Genomic DNA, 20,241 nt, shown 5'->3' with positions numbered 1-20,241 from the left:
CGTTCTAAAGGCGCCCAAGAGGGAGGGGTCCTGTCCATTTCTTCGTTCCCTCCTTCGTAGGCTTGTCAGTTCATTCGCTAGTTCACTCATTCATTCACTCATTAGTACTCTCATTCCACGCCTCCTGCCTCCACCGAAGCTTCTTGCCTGCGCTGCTGCTCCCCCGGGGTCTGGCCTGACCCTAAACCCGGGCTTAGCCACGCCCCCTTCCCGTCCCGCCCCCTCTCCGGGCCAATCGGGACCGGCGGCCCGGGCGGGGCCGAAGTCGGGGCGGGGCCTCGCCCTCCCACTACCCACGGCGGCGCCTGCGGCTCCGGAAACGCGCCGCTGGGCTGCTAGGCTCAGCAGTGCGCTAGCTGCTCCGTGGCGCTTCCTGCCACGCGAGGCCTGGGCCTCGCCAGCGCTGCTCCGCCAAGGGCCGCGCGTCGGCCGCCGCCAGGCTAGGGTGAGCGTGCGGGCCTTAAGAGGATGTGCGCGGGGCCCGGGAGGGTGCGCGAGGCCAGGATGAGCGTGCGGGCCGCAAGAGGATGTGCTGGGGACCGCGGATGAATGTGCGGGGCCCGGGTGATCGTTTGGGCCCCGGGAGGATGTGCAGGGGGCGGCCCAGGAGAGTGTGCAGAACTGGGGTGAGTGTTCCAGAAAGTGTGCGGGGGCGGGGTGGGGGGCAGAAGGCGGCCAAGCCTTGTTGGGGAGGAGCGTTTGTGTTGCCTCGGGAAGCTGCTCTGCCCTGGGGCCAGCTGGAGAGGGGCACGGGTCCGAGATAGTGGGTATGAGGAGGCTGAAGGCCTTCCCGCGGCGGGCAGGGGGCGATGGTTAGGGGCGGGAATCGCTGGACGTGCCGAGGCCTACGCTGCTTTGGGGGTGACACTAGGGGATGGGAACCGGCCACTATGAAAAGAGGGAGATCTCCCGCCCCAAGCGCGGAGAAGGCCGACTGGAAGAGGGCGTTGTGTGGGGGAGTGTGTGTTAAAGGGCTTTTCCCCCTATCTGGGGGAGAGGTTGAACAGCAGCCAGAGACGCTGTACTGGGGACAGTTCCTGCTGTACTGGGGACGGTTCCTGCAGGCGGAGTCCCTCTTTTCCTTTTAGGAAGGGGTCGAGCCTCCGCTTGGCAGGGAGGGTGAGGGGGTAGCCTAGAGCCCAAGGGCTGTGAGGGAGGGGGAGGGGCAGCCCTTGCTGGGTGAAAACGAGCCCAAGGCCCTGGATCTGAAAAGAGGTTTTTCTGTCGCCCTTCTCGGGCTACATCTGTCTCCAGTGCCCACCACCAAACTCCTTTGCTGCCTGATGCTGGGAGGGATTGGGGGTAGGAGGAAAAGGGGACGACAGAGGATGAGATGGCTGGATGGCCTCACCGACTCGATGGACGTGAGTTTGAGTGAACTCCGGGAGTTAGTGATGGACAGGGAGGCCTCGTGCTGCGATTCATGGGGGTCGCAAAGAGTCGGGCACGACTGAGCGACTGAACTGAACTGAACTGAACTAGTCTATATTTGGTTGATTAATTACACGTCTTTTTCCATCCTCCCTCACAACACAGTCGCCTGCGGCAGAAAGCCCATGGTCCCTTTCACCACCACCACCACCACCGCCTCCCACCCCCGCCACTGGCCCTGTTCCCAGAGGTCCCACCCTGTTCCAATTGACACCCTCCAGCCAGCGTTGGCCCAACCGGGGGCCATCAGCCCCCTCTAGACTCCTTGGTCAGTGAAATATTTCCTCTTCAACCTCAGACTTGACATTTTTCTTTTACCAAAGGATTTCAGATGGGCTTGCTAGAACAGCACTCCCTCTAGGTGCTAATGCTGCCTCATCCCATCCCCCATCCTCCCTCCCCAACTGGGCCTTTAAGTCGAAGCAGCTTGCACAGTACCTGGCGCAGTCCAATACATTCTCTCAAAATGTCTTAGGATCTGCATTTAGAATTCTATTGAACACTGATTTTCAGCCTTCTTTGGGTGAGAGACCCCTTAGCAAATCACTGCTGCTGCTGCTGCTGCTAAGTCACTTCAGCCGTGTCCAACTCTGTGCGACCCCATAGACGGCAGCCCACCAGGCTCCACTGTCCCTGGGATTCTCCAGGCAGGAACACTGGAGTGGGTTGCCATTTCCTTCTCCAGTGCATGAAAGTGAAAAGTGAAAGCGAAGTCACTCAGTCGTGTCTGACTCTTAGCGACTCCATGGACTGCAGCCTACCAGGCTCCTCCATCCATGGGATTTTCCAGGCAAGAGTACTGGAGTGGGGTGCCATTGCCTTCTCCTAGAAAATCACTAGAAAGTGTGAATTCCCTGCCCAGAAATCTGACAGTCAGCAGAGAGTGGCATCCCATTCAAGAGGCTCATGGGCCAGAAACCTGTCTGCTGAGTGCTGGAGGTGAGGAAGCCTCCAGATTCTAGATGGGCTCAATGTTAACAAGGCACAAGTCTGCATCCCAGTCTCCTGAGTGCTGGTTGAAAATGCAGATTTCTCGTCCCCACCTACACCTGCTACTCTGCCCCTTGAGTCATTAGCACACCCCAAGCCAAGGGTCTAACGCACCCATCTAGCTCTGGCCCTAATTTGCTTGGGCTCCACAACTGGCCCAGGGCCCCTTGGTATTTGCACAGCATCCCCCATCCCCATTTAGAATCATTCATATCCAGGACAGTGTAACTTAAATGAAGCTATACTTACAATTTATTTTCATTTTCAGTAAGATAGCATGCATTTTCTTGGGGAAATGGGAACATAAACCTTCCCTCAATTAAGTACAACAAACACTACAAAATCCCCTTCTGGTCCACCTTCTAGCTTTTTATAGAAGGCAAAGAAAATGGAAACGTAAACAGAGAGGGGCAGGTGCCCAGGCAGAGTAAGAGAGGAAAACTGGGGAAGACAGAGACAGATGCCTCCCACCCACGCACACAGAAAAAGGCACACACAGACACAAACATCCCGAGAGAAACAGACTTTCCTGGTGAGACACCCTCTCTGTTGGCCCTTTAGGATTCACTTCTAGTAGCAGTGCATGTGCACAGTACAAGGTGAGCCCAAATGGGCGTTGTAGCCACAGCCTGGCCCGACAGGTTGAGAGCTCAGGCCCTTGGCATCCCAGAATTGCCGGACTTGGGTGGATTGGTGTCTCAACAGTGTATTCAGTCTCACAGCCTGTCCTTTGAACACTTGTGACCCAAAAAGACATGTTCCAAGAAGGTGTGCCCAAGTTCTGTCTTCCCAAATTATTTTAGTCCAACAGGTAGGACTTTACCTGCCTGAGTAATCGCTCAGAATTTTTCTGAAACATGATGCCATCTCTGTATGTCTCTTTTGGGTAAGTCTGGATGTTTATAGACCAGGTCTGCTGGCCTTAAAGCTGGCCATGCTGTTAGAAGACCCCATGGGGATGCAAGGTGGTGAGAAGTATTATTTTGGTTCTGGAAGCACTTATATTTTTATATATGCCAGTGCTGTTGGGCGATCTTTGTCCAGATATAGTTCTATTGATCTGAGAGCACAACTCAAGGGAGAACAGACATCCAGCAAGGAGAATTGGGAATCCAGGTGATAAATAGGATGATTTAGGGTTAGGGTTAGGGTTAGTGATGGGAGAGGGAGCTGAAGGCACCTATCTGAATTAGATGATAGAAAGTGCAGTCTCTCATGTGATCTATAAATATTCCCTCTAGGGCATTTTTGCTGTGGCCCACAACTGAATTGAACACTGTGAGCCACCTGTTATCTTCTAGGGTATGGGGACATTCTGCTTCAGTCCTTATCTAGATGTTCCAAGGAGATCAGGTGCTTCTGGCACCTCTTTGAAGTTTCTGGAAGCTGCCAGTTCTAGTTTGCGTGGCTTTGCTCCCTCTCCCCTGCACCCATTGCCCAGAGAAGGCTGGCACCTGCTGAGGAGGCACCCTGGCTACTTGTGCCATGAAATCAGTCTACTGCTGATCTCTTAGGCTCAGAAGTGACCTTTCCTAGTAACCAGACACCCTCAGTAGGGGTCCCGAGCTCCAAAGTGACCAGAAGACACTAAAGTATTCCCTGCTTTTGTGACAAATGTTGGCTTTTGGCTCCATTAAATTCAGCTGTTAATTTCTGTTCTTTCAAATCAGGGTGAAATGATTGTTTTGGTTTTCAGTATTTCTGATTGGATACAGAAAATTGGATTTAAATAAGTTGGTTAAAATTTACATTGCCGTCTAAAGCACATATAAGGAACCTTTATTCACTGACATGAACTCTCAGGTTTTAGGAAGCATGATGTTTCAGAAATGTGTCTGTGAAGCAGCTGCAGAGTCTGTGGCACTTGGCTAGCTCCAGGGTAGAATCCACAGTCAACCTGATAGAGTCTTTATTCTCTGGGAGCATGGAGTTGTTAGACTACAACTAAAGATCTTGCTTAAAGAAGAAAGATAATATTGTTTATATTAAAAGGCCAAGATTTGTTTTCCCAAAGTCTTTCTACCAACTTCTCTTTCCTGGTTGGGCAAAGGAGTGCACTTATAAGATTTGGGTATGCTTGTCCATGGTGAGTGAAAGTGCCTCATGTTCAAGGTCAGGATCTCCCTGTGTATCTATTGAGTACATGACAATGGTTTTCATATTGTGCCTGGAATCGATTTGACCTTGATTTCACAAGGTCCACCTTTGGAAGGCAGTAGACACCTGTGTCATGGAGTCCAGCTTCTTTTCCAGATTAGTTCCACCATTTTAAAGTGGAGTGGTTGGGTGACATAGCTTCTGAATTATCAGATTGTTTTCAGGATTGATGATGATTCTATTTTTAACTGCAGTGGATCATTTTTAAATGATCTTCCTTTGTGTCTCGTAAATGTTTTCCCCAATATACCTGATTCATTATGTAGAGTTTAGCTTCCTTTTATGAAAGCAGGGCTCACTTTTCCCCTCCCATTTTTATAGACACCTTTGAAATGGCCTCTGTCTGTCACGGTCTCCATGTGTCCATAGTCTCTTGTCACTGTGGGTGGTGATCTGAAGTGCAGTTGGGTTAAGTCCCCTGGGCAAGCCTGGTACAGGAAGGGCCAGTCCTGTTGCTACACTGGAGAAGATAATTAACAATTCACTTGGGGGTTGTATCTCCAGGACTTCATGCCAATAAGTGAATACACTTTGGTAGGATCTGCTCAATTAAATGGGAACTTTTCAGGAGGACCTTTTCAATTAAGCATGGATGGCTTGGAAAAACTGTGAATGAAAGAATGATGTATGTATCTTTTGTGCATGGGACTGAAAGCAAGTCCCCTAAACCCATACATACCATTAGGCTTCAATGACACAGTAGCCTGGCCTTTGGACAAGGCCCAGTGTTAGGTATTACTTTGTGGCAGATTACTTCTCTCTCTTCTCTGGTGTGGCTCAAAATGCCTCAAATCTTGGGAGCTAGACCTTAGGCAATTTAGTTCACCCCTCAGATCCGTTTCTTCCTTCTCGGTAAAATGGAGGCAGTCACTCAGTTGTGTCTGACTCTTCACACATTTAAAGGAGAAGTATCTACGTGCTCAGCCACTTCAGTCATGTCCAATTCTTTCTGACCCCACAGACTGTAGCCCGCCAGGTCCTCTGTCCATGGGATTCTCCAGGCAAGAATACTGGAGTGGGTTGCCATGCCCTCCTCCAGGGGATCTTCCCGACCCAGGGATTGAACCTGCGTCTCATGCATTGATATGTGCATTCTTTACCAGTGCACCACTAGGGAAGCCTGTGAAGGGAGAAGCACAGTGCCAAATGCATAGTAGGTGCTCTGTTAATGAAAGTTATGTAACTCACCCCTCCCTCACAGGGTGTCACATGTCCACTGAGTGCTAAGAGCTACTGCCCCCTGAATGCTGGGGATTCGGGGTTGGCCAAGAAAGAGAAGGGCCCTGTCCTGTGAGAGGTGACATTTTCCCCAGGGAGAATCAGGTAAAAACAAGCAATTTCAGAGGGTAAGTTTTAGGTAGTGAAAAGTATTGTAAGTATGTGATGGAGCTGGAGAGCGAAGACATTTGGAGGAGGTGGCACTTGAGTGAGGCCCGAATTCTTCGAAGGAGCCACTTGAGGCAGGTTCAGAGGCTCTTGGGATTATTGCCTTGGTATATTTAGGACGGGATGAAAACTGAGTGTGTGGAAGGACTGACTGAGACGTATGGGTCTGGTGGGCTCAGCCAGGGCCTTGGAGTGGGTTAAGGCCTTAGGTCTCTGGCCTGAGGGTAGTCAGGCAAGGCTTGTAACAGACCATCTTGCTCAGAAGGTGAAGGTGAGATGTTTTCCTCTTCATTCCATTTGACAACAAAACCTCAATGTCAATAAGAAGTGAATTTTTTAGAATGAACTATGTAAATAATCAATGACCGGTTCATTTTGTATTGGAAGCCAAGGTCAAACCAAATATCAAATGTATGCCAGGAAGAAGGAAGCCCTGCCTAGGGGACAGTGGGTTACAGAAGGCTTGGCTGCTGGGCACCTAGGGCTTCTCTCACACACTGGGGAGTCATTTCAAGATGGAAGTAGAGTTTCTGTGGACTTTGGAGCCAAAGGAAGCCTTCCCTCACACCTGTCATATTGCTAATAGTTTGGGGGGATGATCCCAGGAATTCACAATCCCATGGACCTGCCTCTAAGCTTTCTGGGACTGCCCACGCATTCCTGCCAGCCCTGCTCTGTTGTGGCTTGCCTGTGTGGGCACCTCAGGACATTGCCCAGCTTCAAGGACTATTCCCTCTTGTCTTCTTGGCCTTGGCCCTGTCTTCTCATATGCTGAGCATCCTTCTTACCCAAAGTCTACTGAAATCTTTTAAAATTGTTGTTCCTTTCTGGTTACTAAAGAAATGCAGCTTGGTTACTAAACATTCATGACAGAAACAGAAACCTGAAGACCTTTCTAGACCTGGACTCTACCCCAGGGTGGTGCACATTGCAGTCTCGATGTGCTCATTAGCTGTGAGTCACTCTGTTTATTCCTTTTTTTCCTTAAAATGCAAATGTATACTGTTCTTTCCCCTTCCTCTACAGTCTGTGATTTTTTAATAAACAGCTACTGTCTGTCTATAATCTTCTTTGATGGAGGATTCAAATTTTTGTAATCTGCTGTGTATCATGCTGTATTGGCCACCTGTTGATTTTTTTTCCTTTTCATTTACTTATTTATCTTTTGTCCTATGTTTTTTTTCTTGTCCCTTACAACCTACTGATTTTATGCTTGAGCTCTCCAGTTTTCTTCCTGCTCTGAGTTCTAGGATTCTTCAGGAAGGTCTCCCTCTTGTTTTTATGACATTGGGATTACTGACACTCTTCATGTTGGTTATACTGTATTGTTTTCCATCCTTTTACTTTTAACCTATCTCTCTCTTTACATTTAAAGTCTTTAACTTTAAAATTTCTTGTAGACGTCAAGCACATACTTGAGTTTCTTTTTTAAAAAAATACAATCTGATAGTCTCTACAAATTAATTGGTGTGTGTTTAGTCCATTTATATTTAACTTAACTATCCATATGGTTGTGTTTACATTTGCCTCTTGCTGTTTGTTTCTGCTTGCCCTAACTGTTCTTTTTCATCTGTTTTTTTAACCTACTTTTGGATTATTTTTTTAGAATTGTATTTTATCTCCACTACTGCCGTGTATCAGAGGCTTGGAGGGCTTCCTAAAGCACAGTCTTACATTTTATTTCTATATATCTTATAAACCCCAATTGTTGGTTTTGTTTAGTTGCTAAGTTGTGTCCAACTCTTTTGCAACCCCATAGATTGTAGCCTGCCAGGCTCCTCTGTCCATAGGATTTCCCAGGCAAGAATACTGGGGTGGATTGCCATTTCCTTCTCCAGGGGAATCCTCCCAACCCAGGGATCCTCCCAACCCAAGGATTGAACCTGCGTCTCCTGCTTTAGCAGGTGGATCGTTTACGACTGAGCCACCAGGGAAGCCCTATAAACTCCATACTACCTTACTATTTTTTTCTCTAAATGTTCAGCTTTCTCTTAAAGATGTAAAAGTGTTCTATATTTCAGCACATATTTACGTTCCTGGTGTTCTTCATTCCTTTGTGATCCAAGTTTCCATCTGGTACCATTTCCTTCACCTGAAGAATTTTCTTAAATACGTCTTGTGTGGATCTGCTGGTGACAGATTCTTTCAGCTTTTCTTTGTCTAAAAAAGCTTGTTTTTTGCCTTCATTTTTGAAGGATACTTTCCCTAAATATCAAATTCTTGGTTGACATGTTTTTTTTTTTCCCCTTTAGCACTTTAAAAATGTCATGAAGTTGTTTTCTGGCTTGCACATTTTCTGATAGGAAGTCAGCAGTTATTATCTTTGCTCCTTTGTATACAACATCTTTTATTCTCTGGCTACTTTAAGATTTTTTCTTTATCACTAGTTTTCAGCGATATGATTATGATGTGTCTTAGTGTACAAGTGTGGGGTTTTTTTCTGGTTTTGTTTTTTGTGTGTTTGTTTAGTCTTGCTAGGGGGTGATTGGGCTTCTTGGATATAGGTTTTATCCAATTTAGAAAATAATAAATTTTAACCATTATTTCTTCAATTATACTTTTATCCCCCCCTGCTTTTCCTCATCTTCTCAGATTCCAATTATATGTGTGTTAGACCACTTTTTGTTATCTCCAAGTCAATGAAACACTGTTAAATATTTTTTTCTTTCTGATCTTCATTTGGGAAAATTTTTATTGCTAGGTCTTCAGATTTCCTAATCCTTTGGGGCAGGGGGAGAAGGCTGCATCTAATCTGCTGTTAAGCACATCCAGTGAAATTTTCATTTTAAATGTTACAATTTTCACCTCAGTAAGTCCCATTCAGTTTTTGTTTTTATCATCCATTTCTTTCATTATGTTCCTGTTTTTCTTTAAATAGTTATACATTGTTAAACTAGCTGTTATCCTTGTCTGTCAGCGATCATTTCTGGGTGTTTCTATTTTCCTTTCCATGAGTCACATTTTTTCCCTGCTTCTTGGCATTTACTTAATTATTTATTGGATGTTGAACATTGTAGAGATTATGTTGTTGAATGTCTGGATTTTGTTGTTTCACTGTGAAAAGAGTTAGACTTTGTTTTTGGAGGTAGTTGCTTATGGAATAGTTTCATCCCTTCAAGCCCTATTTTTATGTTTTTCTAGAGCAGATCCAGGGTCACTCTGGCTCCAGGGATAAATCAGTCCTGCTACTAAAGCATGGCCTCTCTGATTCTCTACTGAATACCCCAGATGATCACTGAGAACTATACTCTGGTTGGTTGGACCCTGAATATCTCCCTACCTTTGTGTGTCTTAGGAATTATTCAACTTACAACTTCCTGGTCATTGTTTTCCTAGTCTTTGTGAGTTTTATTGTATGCATGCATGGCTTAGTGGTCAGGAAAGACTCAAGGGGAATCTTGTGCAGATTTTTTTGAGCTCTTTTTTCTGCATAGCTCCCTCGTTTCTGGAACTCTGCTTTGCCTTAGCTTCCCTGAATTCTGGTCTGTGTTGGTAATAAAGCCACCAAGCTCTGTTTGGTCCCCCTTTCCCTGTAATCTAAATCTGGAAATTGCCTCCGGAAGATATCTAGGACACTGATAAAGCTTATATTATTTGTTTCTCTTCTCTCAAGGATCATCATCCTGTGCTGTCTGCTGTCCAATACTTAAACTGTTGATTCACATCTATTTTGTCCAGTTTTGTATTTATTTATAAGACATTAAATCTGTTCCTTGTTATTCCATCATGGCCAAAAGTGGAAGTCTCTGTCCATCCCTTTTAATATAACATCTAATTTTATGAAAAACTATTTCTGGAGTACCTGGGTTCTGTAATCCTTGAGCTAGTGTAAAAATGCTTTCTTTTCATTTAACTATGAACCAAATTGACTTGATAGCAGAACAGAAACTGGGTTCCTGTTTCTGTGAACTCACTGAAGTGGGCGGTCTGTGATGCAGACACACCTGTGGTGGGATCTGAAAGAAAAAGGCAACTTGCACATGTGGTTCAGATCTTTTATTTAGCAACTTAGTCTTTGAAGATATTTTTTTTTGAGGTGTCTTTTTCCAGCTATTGTTCAACTTTTCATTTTGTCAAATATATCACAGAAATGTTCTTCTCTGCAAGCTGTCACCTGATGAATTGTTTCGGTGTGGTGGAGTATGGACTTTTGAGGGCCTTACTGCTAGTCAGGAAGCCCTTGCTCCTGTTCCCTTCCCTTTAGTAGCCCATTCTGTTTCTTTGTTGCCCCTACAAAGTTGAAAAAGATCTCTCACTTCCCAGTTATTTGTTCTGATGTTCTTTTGGGGAACACTGCCTTCCTGTGCAGTGTGAGCATGAAACTCTCCAAGGCCTACTGCTAGGAGGCCTATGGCCGACCTGTCTCTGAGAGCCAATATTCCTGCCACTGACTTTCAGTCTGAGTTTGTCTTCTCTCTGTGCCTGGGCTAACATTCATTTGTCTTGTCTGGATTCTCTCTGGGCTGCCTGTATCAGTTCTCTGCCAGCCCAGTTTCCCCACTATTTGGGATATGTTTTCTTAGTATGTCCATGTTCTAGTTTGTCAGTCAACCTCTGTGCAAGAGAAGACTCAAGATTTAAAACAAGTGAAAAGGAAATCACCAGTCTCATCCCACGGGACCCAGAGGCAGGGCTGCTGTCACTCGTGGCTCTTTCCACTTTCATTAGCTCCCCCTGATACCCAGGGTCTGGCCCTTACCCAAGAAGTCAAGTCCTGCCCAAGTCCTTACCATTCCTGGGAAACCAAGTCCTGGCAATGCCCCCTTGGAGTGCTTGAGGCTCAGATGAGCTGTGCTTCCCTCAGCCTAGCTTGGGAATCTGTCCCTGCTTCCTGATTCTAGTATTGGTCTCTGCTTCTTTCCCCAGCATAACACACAACTGGGCCTGAACCCCAGCTGCTATCTTTCCTCCCTCTTTCTGCTTCTCTCCCCAGAGTCTGCCAAGGAATTGATACCTGCTGGGTTTGTAATTTCCATCATCCCAGTTGGGGAGCTGAGTTTCAGTACCCGAAAGTGATTGAGCTAACGTCCCTTGGGAAGACAATGGGAGCCAGGGCCACAGCCCAGGTCTCCTGGCACATGGTCAGGTTCTCTTTCTAGGACTTCTTGAGGCTTATACTTAGATTTCCATGTTCGCATGTATACTCACTCTAGACTCTCACCTCTCATCCCTGGGGTTACTGACATTGCCCTTGCCTCATTCTAGAATGGATGGAAAGACAGATTGTTCCTGGGAATTCTTTCAGGATTCAGTGACGTTTGGTAATTTGGCACAATACCTCATCAAACGGAGTGATTGAAGCTGGACCCTGAGCAGAGGACCTCAGCATATTGAAGAAACGTGATATCTGTGGGTAAGGATGACCCCAGCCCTTCCACAAGATTTGCCACCAGCTTCGTGGTCCTACGGAGCTGGGAGTGGGATAAGGGGGCACCTGACAGTCTAGTCCCACACAGGCCCAACTTCCAGTTTATGCTCCCTGGGAATAGGCTGTAAGGAAATACAGAGGGTCTGCTACACACAACCTGTCAAAGTAGCGGGTATCCCTCCCAACTCATAACGGCTTATAAAGAAGTTAGAACAAACTGGCCACCATAATGAAATACTTTTTTAACCCACAAATTATGTAAATTGTATGGGAACTTTATTGTAGTTTACTGTTGTTTTTTTTTAATTTTATTTTATTTTTAAACTTTACATAATTGTATTAGTTTTGCCAAATATCATAATGAATCCACCACAGGTATATATGTGTTGAGAGAGGCTGACATGGCAAGCTCCTTAGCACCACAAGGGGCTGCATGTGTGAGGTGGGGAGGCTTCTTAGGAGGAGAGACTGCCAAGGATCAGCTTTGATAGTTATGGAAGGACCCCAAGTTCAGTGTGCAGACCTTAAAGAGAGTGGACAGGGGAAAGGGAGGATCCACCCCCCAGGAAGATGACCTGGTGCTCTATGTGGATAGACCCAGAGCTTGCTTCATCCAGCCCCTGGAAGGAGCTGACCATTGGGAAAGGCATTTGATATTAATGGATGACTTGCCTAAGGGAACAGCCACTCCAGCCTTTGAGGATTGAAAGCTTCCCCTTCAAAGGCGCCAACCTGATATCATCTCTGGCTGCTGCTACTGCCTGTTTCTTTTTCCATGAGAAGGAGTTCCTGTTTTGACCCTCACCTTGGTCTCTCACCTGGAGCAAGTCAGAGCCATCCCCTAACGTGGATTGAGCTAAACATTCAGGTGAGTAAAAAAATTGAAGAAATGTCAGGGCATCATGGGGGAGGCCCAGCTGAAGCTTTGGGGAGGAAGCCACATGTTTGGGGTGTGGCTTGATCCTCAGTCACCTTGAGAGGGAGCTTCCAGCAACCAGGCCCTTATGCCCTTTCTGTCTACTGTCCTTATTTCTGGTTGGTGACCTCCTGCCAACTGGTCAGCAGCTGTCTCTGGAGCAAAGTGATTGTTGACACTCACTCGTTTTGCTGTGATTATTCCTTCCTCCTCTTGAGACTGCAGTATCTTATGGTTTTCATTTCAGAAAGCATCTGGGCAACCCAACAGCCAATGATGGATGAAAATGCACAGTCACAGGAGATGGCTTCCACAAGCTCCCCGAGGGCCAGTGAGCCCAGCCCTGAGGTCAAACAGAATGGGGACTCGGGGGGGAAGGGAGGAAGCCCCCAGAATTTGCCTGTAGAGCATCACTTTGCATGTAAAGAGTGTGGGGATACCTTTCGGCTTAAGGTCCTCCTGGTGCAGCACCAGCGAATTCACAGTGAGAAGAAGGGCTGGGAGTGCAGCAATTGCGGGCAGGTCTTTCATGGGGTGACTGAGTTAAATGAGCACAGGAAGAGCCATGTGGCTGCAGAGCCCCAGCCGGGCCCCAGCTGGGTTCTCGACGGGGCCGTGGAGAATAGGGAGCAAATGGAAAAGGAGGCAAAACCCTTCGAGTGTGAAGAATGCGGGAAAAGGTTCAAGAAGAATGCGGGCCTCAGTCAGCATCTGCGCGTCCACAGCCGAGAGAAGCCCTTTGACTGTGAGGAATGCGGCCGCTCCTTCAAGGTAAATACCCACCTCTTCCGCCATCAGAAGCTGCACACTTCAGAGAAGCCCTTCGCCTGTAAGACATGTAGCAGGGATTTCCTGGATCGCCAGGAACTTCTCAAGCACCAGCGGATACACACCGGCCACCTGCCCTTCGACTGCGACGACTGCGGCAAGTCCTTCCGAGGAGTCAATGGCCTGGCCGAGCACCAGCGCATCCACAGCGGAGCAAAGCCCTACGGTTGCCCCCACTGTGGCAAGCTCTTCCGGAGGAGCTCGGAGCTCACCAAGCATCGGCGGATCCACACTGGCGAGAAGCCGTACGAGTGTGGCCAGTGCGGCAAAGCCTTCAGGCAGAGCTCCAGCCTCCTAGAGCACCAGCGCATCCACACTGGGGAGCGGCCTTACGCCTGTGGCGACTGTGGCAAGGCCTTCCGGGGGCCTTCTGACCTGATCAAACACCGGCGCATCCATAGCGGACTGAAACCCTATGAATGCGACAAATGCGGGAAGGCCTTCCGCCGGAGCTCCGGCCTGAGTCGCCATCGGAGGACCCACAGTGGAACAAGACGCTGTGAGTGCAGCGAGTGTGGCCGCGTGTTCAAGAGGCGGTCGGCACTGCAGAAGCATCAGCCAACCCACCACGAGTAGGCGAGGCTCACAGCCCCACAGCTGGCAGCGGATTCCCGCTGGGGCCAGGTCCCTAGAGGGGGAGGGCAGAGTCAAAGGAGATGAACAGTTTTGTAATGCTTATATATTTTCTCTTCAGAAAGGTTGAAATCAATTTATACTACCACCAGCAATTTATAAAGTGTCTATGTTTCCCATTTTGCCTATCGAGAGTAGCTTTTACCATTTTGATTGATTTTGGCTGGTTCAACTGGCCTTGAGTACCTTCAAGGTATTTAAACCCACAGGTCTTGAATCGGAGAATGAGAGAAGAGAAATCTGGATGTGGGAAGTGGAGCTGGATGGAGATGCTTGTTTTCCTCCAAGCTCCCCCTTCAGGGAAAGGGAGACCCAGAGCTATTCAATGACAGCATCTGTAGATTGTGAATCCCGACTTTCCCTAACAGAGCAATCACCCCAAAGTTTTTGGCCTACTTGAATTTATAAATTTTTAGGGTTGTAAATAGAATAATCAAATGTCTTATAATATTTAATTTATTAATTTAGTTATGCATACCTATTATAAATCACATGTTATATATAATATATTAATTTAGAAAGTATTCCTTTTTTGCCTGACTCTGCTCCATGAGATCATTTTATTCTAATTCTTCCTATGCATTTCTAACCACACTATCTTCACCAACCTCAGAGCCCCTTTGGAGTCATTATTTTCAAAGCCCATCCAGTGGCTTCCATCTGTATGAGCTGTGTGCCACGTAGCACTGTGACAATCCCTGCACAAGGCTCTCACTAGAAATCACCTCCCACAAGCCATAAGTACCTGTTCACGTAACATTAGAATGATGGTTGTCCTTTTTTAATTTGTCCTATAGTTCTACAATGCACCCACTTAAGGTGTTCCTTTTTAAATGAACTTTAAAAGGCTTTTTTAAAGCATTAAAAACTTGTCATTGTGAGCTCATACTCTTAAGAAGAAGTACTGAATCTGAGTTACATTTCTTTTGTATCCTTTTTTCTTAAACCAATTCAACCTGGTGACTTCCATGCATATCCAAAACTAGCATCGACTGGAGTTTATTTCAGGCTAATGGGTCTCATCCTCAAGCAGGACTATTAAAATCAAGTATTTGAGAGAAGATCAACATGATAACAATGACATCCCAAGGACTTAAGCATAAGGTGATGCCTCCTTTTGGGGAACAATAGCCTCTCCTGATATGGGGCCTAGATGGTACTTCTCCAATCCTCCATTTCCACCTCTATAAAACGAGGATGATCACAGGACTACCTCTTAAGGTTATCGCAAGGACCGAGATGCCTCACCTGGCACAGAGGTACACACTCAGTGAAGTCATCTGCCATCACCTCCATGGTTATTGCTGTTGTTCTGTGACTCACTGGTATCTGAACTGGGGATAGACCCAGGGCTCCTGACTCCTAGTCTCATCTTCTTTCTCTCACATGATGGCTTAAAATACTGTTTCCGTTTGCTCGCATGCAGATCGTATGTGCATCTCCTTTGACCAGTTATCAAGTTATCTTTGAATATATTGACATTATACAGCAGTTCTTTCTATATCAATTGTGATGATTTCTTTGCCAGTTTTATTGCTTTGCTCTTTGTAGCAGTTTTATTACATTTTTGTTTTGCAAGCTTTTGATTTTTACATATCCAAGCGTTCATTGTTGTCAGTTAAATTGTAACTTCCATTGCTTCAGTAGTTAGAGATGATAATATTCTCTTCTAGATATTGAATTACAAATGAAAAGTTGAAAGTCCTGCCCCACCAGAAGGTGGATGTCCAGGTGGGCAGGCTGGATGGAAATGGGCCAGAGATGCAGGCTCACTCCTCATCCAAGATGAAGACTCTGCACATATGTGGGCAGTACTTGACTATCCAACCTGGCCACCCAGGCACTCAAGAGGAATTTCCATCTTGGATTGGCCAGAACACTCTTGACTGTTCCTCAGCATAGCCCTGGCCTCAGCAGTGGGGCGGGACCTCACTTACGGGTCAGGATCAATGGGACGGTCCAAACTTGGTCTTGGCAGCAGCTGGCCAAACTTCCAGCTCCTGGGAGCCTTGGCCATGGCTCGGCGTGGATTCAGTGCCTGAGCAGCAGATCCACCCAACAGACATCTCAAACACGAAGACTCAACCGACTGATGGCTGTCACGTGGATGGTATCCTCTTCCTAGAGAGTGATTCTGGAACTAGAAAGAGGTCAGCAGTTTGGTGGCTTCCACTTTTGATGACTAGGAGGAAATTCACCTGTCTGTTCTGATGTCACCTCCTGCGTCCACATCTGTGAGGGGGTGACAGAACAAAGGCTTGGAGACAACCCTGCCCCTCTGATGGCTACACCAGGCCCGGGCTGTGACTTGCCACAGCCTTGCCCAAGAGGGGCAGTTAAAACAAGGGTTCAGAGGGCAATGATGCCCTTTTGACGACAGCCCATGTGGCATAGAAATAGAAATTGGTCATCCTGGAACTGGGCTCTCACTTTCAGCAGCCTCCCCCAGGAGGAACAGCAGCAAGGGCTAGCCAAGAACCTGGCCCCTGTAGCGTGACTTCTCAGCAGCTGTGCCTGGGGTAGAGGGGGAGCTTGAGAGCCTGCCAAGGAAGGGCACTCTTCTGACAGGCCCACCGGGGCTGGGAAGCAGGGTCCCACAGTGACCCTTGTGACCTTAGCCAGAGGTACTCTGGAATGGCTCCCCCAGGTCACACCAGTGGCTCTCTGCAACATCTCCATCCTGACCCCCGGGGCTGGAGAAAAGCTGACAGCTCTTGTTACATAGCGATTCTTTCTGCTAGGGGGCCTCAGTTCTTGCAGTAGGTGTAAATCTATGTCTGAAATCACTACTTCCTGTCTCATCAGTTTTCTCTTTTCAAGCTATTAATGACGTATTTGCTGCAACTGTCATTTGGTAACGAATGTTGGCATCCATAGGGGCAAGTCTGGCATTGCAACCTGAAAGTAGCCTGCCATGTCTTGCCTGGGTTTTAGGAAGGATCTAGATGCAGTATTAACTCAGAACTTAGTATCGTCGACACCACTCCACTTGTCCCCAGCCAGGACCTGGCACCTTGGCACCTTGGCACCTTGTCATGCCCTCCTTTCCTTTGTTCCATTCTCAGTTCTATGATTTTCTCTTGAACAGACTGTCCGCCGGAGTGAACACATCTTTTCTGTCACTGTGTTTGCGGGTGAAGTCCATGCTCTTTCTGTGGCTTTAACGTGTGTCCTGTAGTCGCACCGAGTTCAGTGTTTGCCTCGGGTCCCTGGGGGAGGGGGTGGATTTCCTTGGACTCTCTAGGTCTACTGCTACATCAGATGCAAAATGTGATCAGACTTGCTGTCGTGTGTGCTTGTCTATGCATTTATGTATCTACCTCATTTCATTTTTCTTTCTAATCACATGTATTCCTTTTGCAAGGCAAATGGAGAGCAGGTTGATTATGTAGAATGCCAGCTGTCCTTCAAAATGGGTCCTTTTCTTATATTCTGGAAAAAAAAACCTTCCATCACTTTTATTAAAGTTTTGAATACTTGCTGAAATTTTCAGAAGAAAGTAACTGTTTACCACTTCTGCTGCTTAATAAGATGAACTGTGTGGATTAGTTGTGTCATACCCACTCTCCAGTTTCCAAAATGAGCCCCACTCTGTCCTGGTGGGCATCTCTGTCATGTGGGGTTGCATTCCGCATTCCCGGGGCTGTGCCCTGTTGTCTGTTATGTGACCTCCACCCCGTCAAGGTCATGTTCATTCAACCAGAACTGAACACTTGACTCACAGGCAGTAATTGGTCGACAGAGCTGGAGACATGGACCAGATCTTTAGGGTTCTCTGTGAAGTATAAATAAGAAAACAGAGAAGTTTCTAGTTTGTGCTGGAAGGAAGAGGGAGCCACCTGGGATTTAGGGGAGTTGCCCTGATGGGCAGCACCAGCTTGAAGATCTATGGACTCCTGCTGGGCACCCTCAGAGAGGCCTTGACCCCAGCACTGCAAGGGAGCCTGGCAGTTCCCTTCTGGGATCTCTGGCGACTGCCCTGGTCCACTTGTGTCCCTGCCGTAGACCCCCTTGACCTGAGCCAGCTTGAGTAGGCCTCTGCTTTTTACAGTCTGTCAAGAGCAATTGCATTTCCCCATTTGTCCACTTCCTGAGAAGAATCACATGGTTGGCTTTCCTCATGTCCTACCCAGGCCTTGTCCCCAGACCAAGCCCCACCTGACTGTTCTAAACACCTCTTTTCAATGTGGTATTCTGTTTGCTAACATGGATACAAATCTATGCCTCCCAGTCTCAGTGAGTTTGACCAATGATTTTTCTGTCTGGGCATTGTTCTTTCCTGACCCCATGTTTACCCCAGGAAATGAGTTAAGTCACTGCTCACCCTATTCTTGATTTTGGAAGTGTCTAGTTACTTCCAGCTACTTTCCAACTGTCATATTGGGAAACTGATAACTTCTGGATAACTAATATACTTACAATGTGTAGTTCTCATTGCATCTGTTCGGGTGGTTATTTTCTAAAGTAGAAATGGTCTCTTTAAACAAACATGGCCTTCAGTGTTACTTGCAGATCTGAGAACCGTTATGCCCTGCCCCAGTTCATGTTTTGGTTGTTGGCTCTTTTTTCTCATTCTTCCCCAGTCTCCTTAACTTGTCTGTTTTACAGCAGTTACTATAATCAGCCTTGCACTAGCGCTTTGCTCTCCCCGCCCTCCCCAACCCGTTAGATTGTGAGCTCTTAGAAGACAGGGGTGGCCCTTCTTGTCTGATTCCCCTTCCAGATCTAGCACAGTGCCTTGCATTGAGTAGATTTCAATAAATATATGTTAAATGGCATTGGTTGTCCTTGACTTATTTCGTCAAAGCTTGGTTTATCAGTTCTTCCATTTTTTCTCCACATCCTGGACTTCCAGCCCCTGTCTTGCCTCGCCCCATGCCCTGCAACTGCCTGCTGGATGCCTAGAGGAGAAGCGGGGTTCCCTGGAGACAGAGAGTTGGTCTTCCTGGAAGTTCGAGCTGTCCCTTGGCAGAAGGGGCCTGTCATTCAGCCAGGTGCCTCCCTTCACCATAGCTGAGGTTCTCCCCTGGGTCTAAATTCCAGGTGGAAGTGGAAGACCAGCTTTCCCCTTAGCTTCTCCAGCTAGGAATCAGAAGTGGGGTGACAGAAGGGGCTTCTGAGACTTAAGAATTGTCCAGCCTCTGTGGGCTGCATAGGAGCAGGAGCAGGGAGGTCAGTCTTCTTGGTGGTCAGTGGCTGGCCCCGTCTGTAGTGTCTGTTGCCTCAGAAAAGGCAGGCAACGAGGACAGGCTGCTGGTTCCCTGACCCTCTGAAATGCAAACAGAGCTCAGCCTTGGAGTCAGCTGCCCCATTTTGGAAGGCCAAGTGAAAACTGGGCTCCAAGAAGTGCATGGGTTGGCCCCTTCCAGGCCACAATGTGCCCCAATAGGAGAGAGCTGCATTTTGGAAAGGAGCATGACTCCACCTACCAACCTTGCCTCCCTGGAGGTGCACAGGCAAGGCCTATGTCTTCTTTCCCCCAGGTCCTGTCAATTACTCTACCCAAATGCAACTTCCAGGCAGCAGGTGTGATACTGCCTCACCCAACCAAGAGCCCAGCCATCTCTGCTTGAACCACTCACTTGCTTTGCTGGTATCATGATGTGCTTGCCACCAAGAATTTCACCTCTTTTCCCTTCATACATGTGCAAGCTCTGTTCGGGCAAGCTGCCTTGTGAAAAAGTCAAGGCCACAGGTCCACTTGTTAAGAATGGGCCCGGGGAGAGGGGACAAGCTGGGGCTTTTATCTTGGTGTCCTATGGGCCTCCAGTAGGGGATGGAGAGTGTTCATCTCTGCTCCTCTCTTAGTGCCTCTGCCTTCCGGAGCCCTGGAGCTTCTCTCAACACCACCCTCCTCTGAGTCCTCCCAGAAGTCTTACCTGAGAGTTCATTGACCCCAGACCCCCACCTCATGGGCCAGCATCCGAGCCTCCCTCATTGCTAAGGAGGCTCACACCCACGGCCCTCTGTCCCAGTCTACTTCTGCCCAGCTCACATACCACCTGAGAGGGGCCACTGGCATTGTCTTAGTCCATTCAGGCTGCTTTCATAAAAATACCATGAACTAGGTGGCTTCTCAACAGACGTTGATTGCTCACAGTTCCCAGAGCATGGGAAGTCCAAATTATGGCTGGCGGAGCTAGTATCCAGTGAGGACCTGCTTCCTCATGCATATGTGGCTGTGTCCTCCCATGTTGAAAACAGTGGGGGAGCTTTCTGGGGTCTCTTTTATAAGGTCACTAATTCCATTCATGGGGACTCCACCTTCCTGGCCTGCTGCTGCTGCTGCTAAGTCACTTCAGTCGTGTCCGACTCTGTGTGACCCCATAGACGGCAGCCCACCAGGCTCCCCCATCCCTGGGATTCTCCAGGCAAGAACACTGGAGTGGGCTGCCATTTCCTTCTCCAGTGTGTGAAAGTGAAAAGTGAAAGTGAAGTCGCTCAGTCGTGTCCGACCCTCAGCGATTCCATGGACTGCAGCCGACCAGGCTCCTCTGTCCATGGGATTTTCCAGGCAGGCTTACTGGAGTGG

The 20,241-nt window shown here is 47.7% G+C and overlaps 1 protein-coding gene across 7 annotated transcripts; it reads left to right on the top strand.

Annotated features, from left to right (window-relative positions):
• Positions 1–311: 311 nt before the first annotated feature.
• On the top strand, positions 312–18,487 carry ZNF275 (zinc finger protein 275). 7 transcript variants are annotated; one of them, XM_027533301.1, is made up of 4 exons: positions 312–445; positions 11,210–11,317; positions 11,928–12,200; positions 12,496–18,487. In XM_027533301.1, the coding sequence occupies exon 4, from the start codon at positions 12,522–12,524 to the stop codon at positions 13,650–13,652; it is 1,131 nt and encodes a 376-aa protein (XP_027389102.1). In that variant the 5' UTR covers positions 312–445; positions 11,210–11,317; positions 11,928–12,200; positions 12,496–12,521; the 3' UTR covers positions 13,653–18,487. The 7 variants fall into 7 exon arrangements, with proteins under 7 accessions (XP_027389102.1, XP_027389100.1, XP_027389099.1 ...); XM_027533299.1 differs by having other exon boundaries at positions 11,170–11,317; XM_027533298.1 differs by having other exon boundaries at positions 312–626.
• The last annotated feature ends 1,754 nt before the right edge of the window (positions 18,488–20,241 follow it).

This window comes from Bos indicus x Bos taurus, chromosome X, assembly GCF_003369695.1.
Source record: "Bos indicus x Bos taurus breed Angus x Brahman F1 hybrid chromosome X, Bos_hybrid_MaternalHap_v2.0, whole genome shotgun sequence".
NCBI lineage: Eukaryota > Metazoa > Chordata > Mammalia > Artiodactyla > Bovidae > Bos > Bos indicus x Bos taurus.
Note: the sequence above shows the minus strand (reverse complement) of the source record. Positions and strands in the feature narration are given on the sequence as shown.

Bases quoted from the DNA above. Each gene is read 5' to 3' on its own strand.
- ZNF275 (XM_027533301.1), top strand. From the start codon at position 12,522: ATGATGGATGAAAATGCACAGTCACAGGAGATGGCTTCCACAAGCTCC.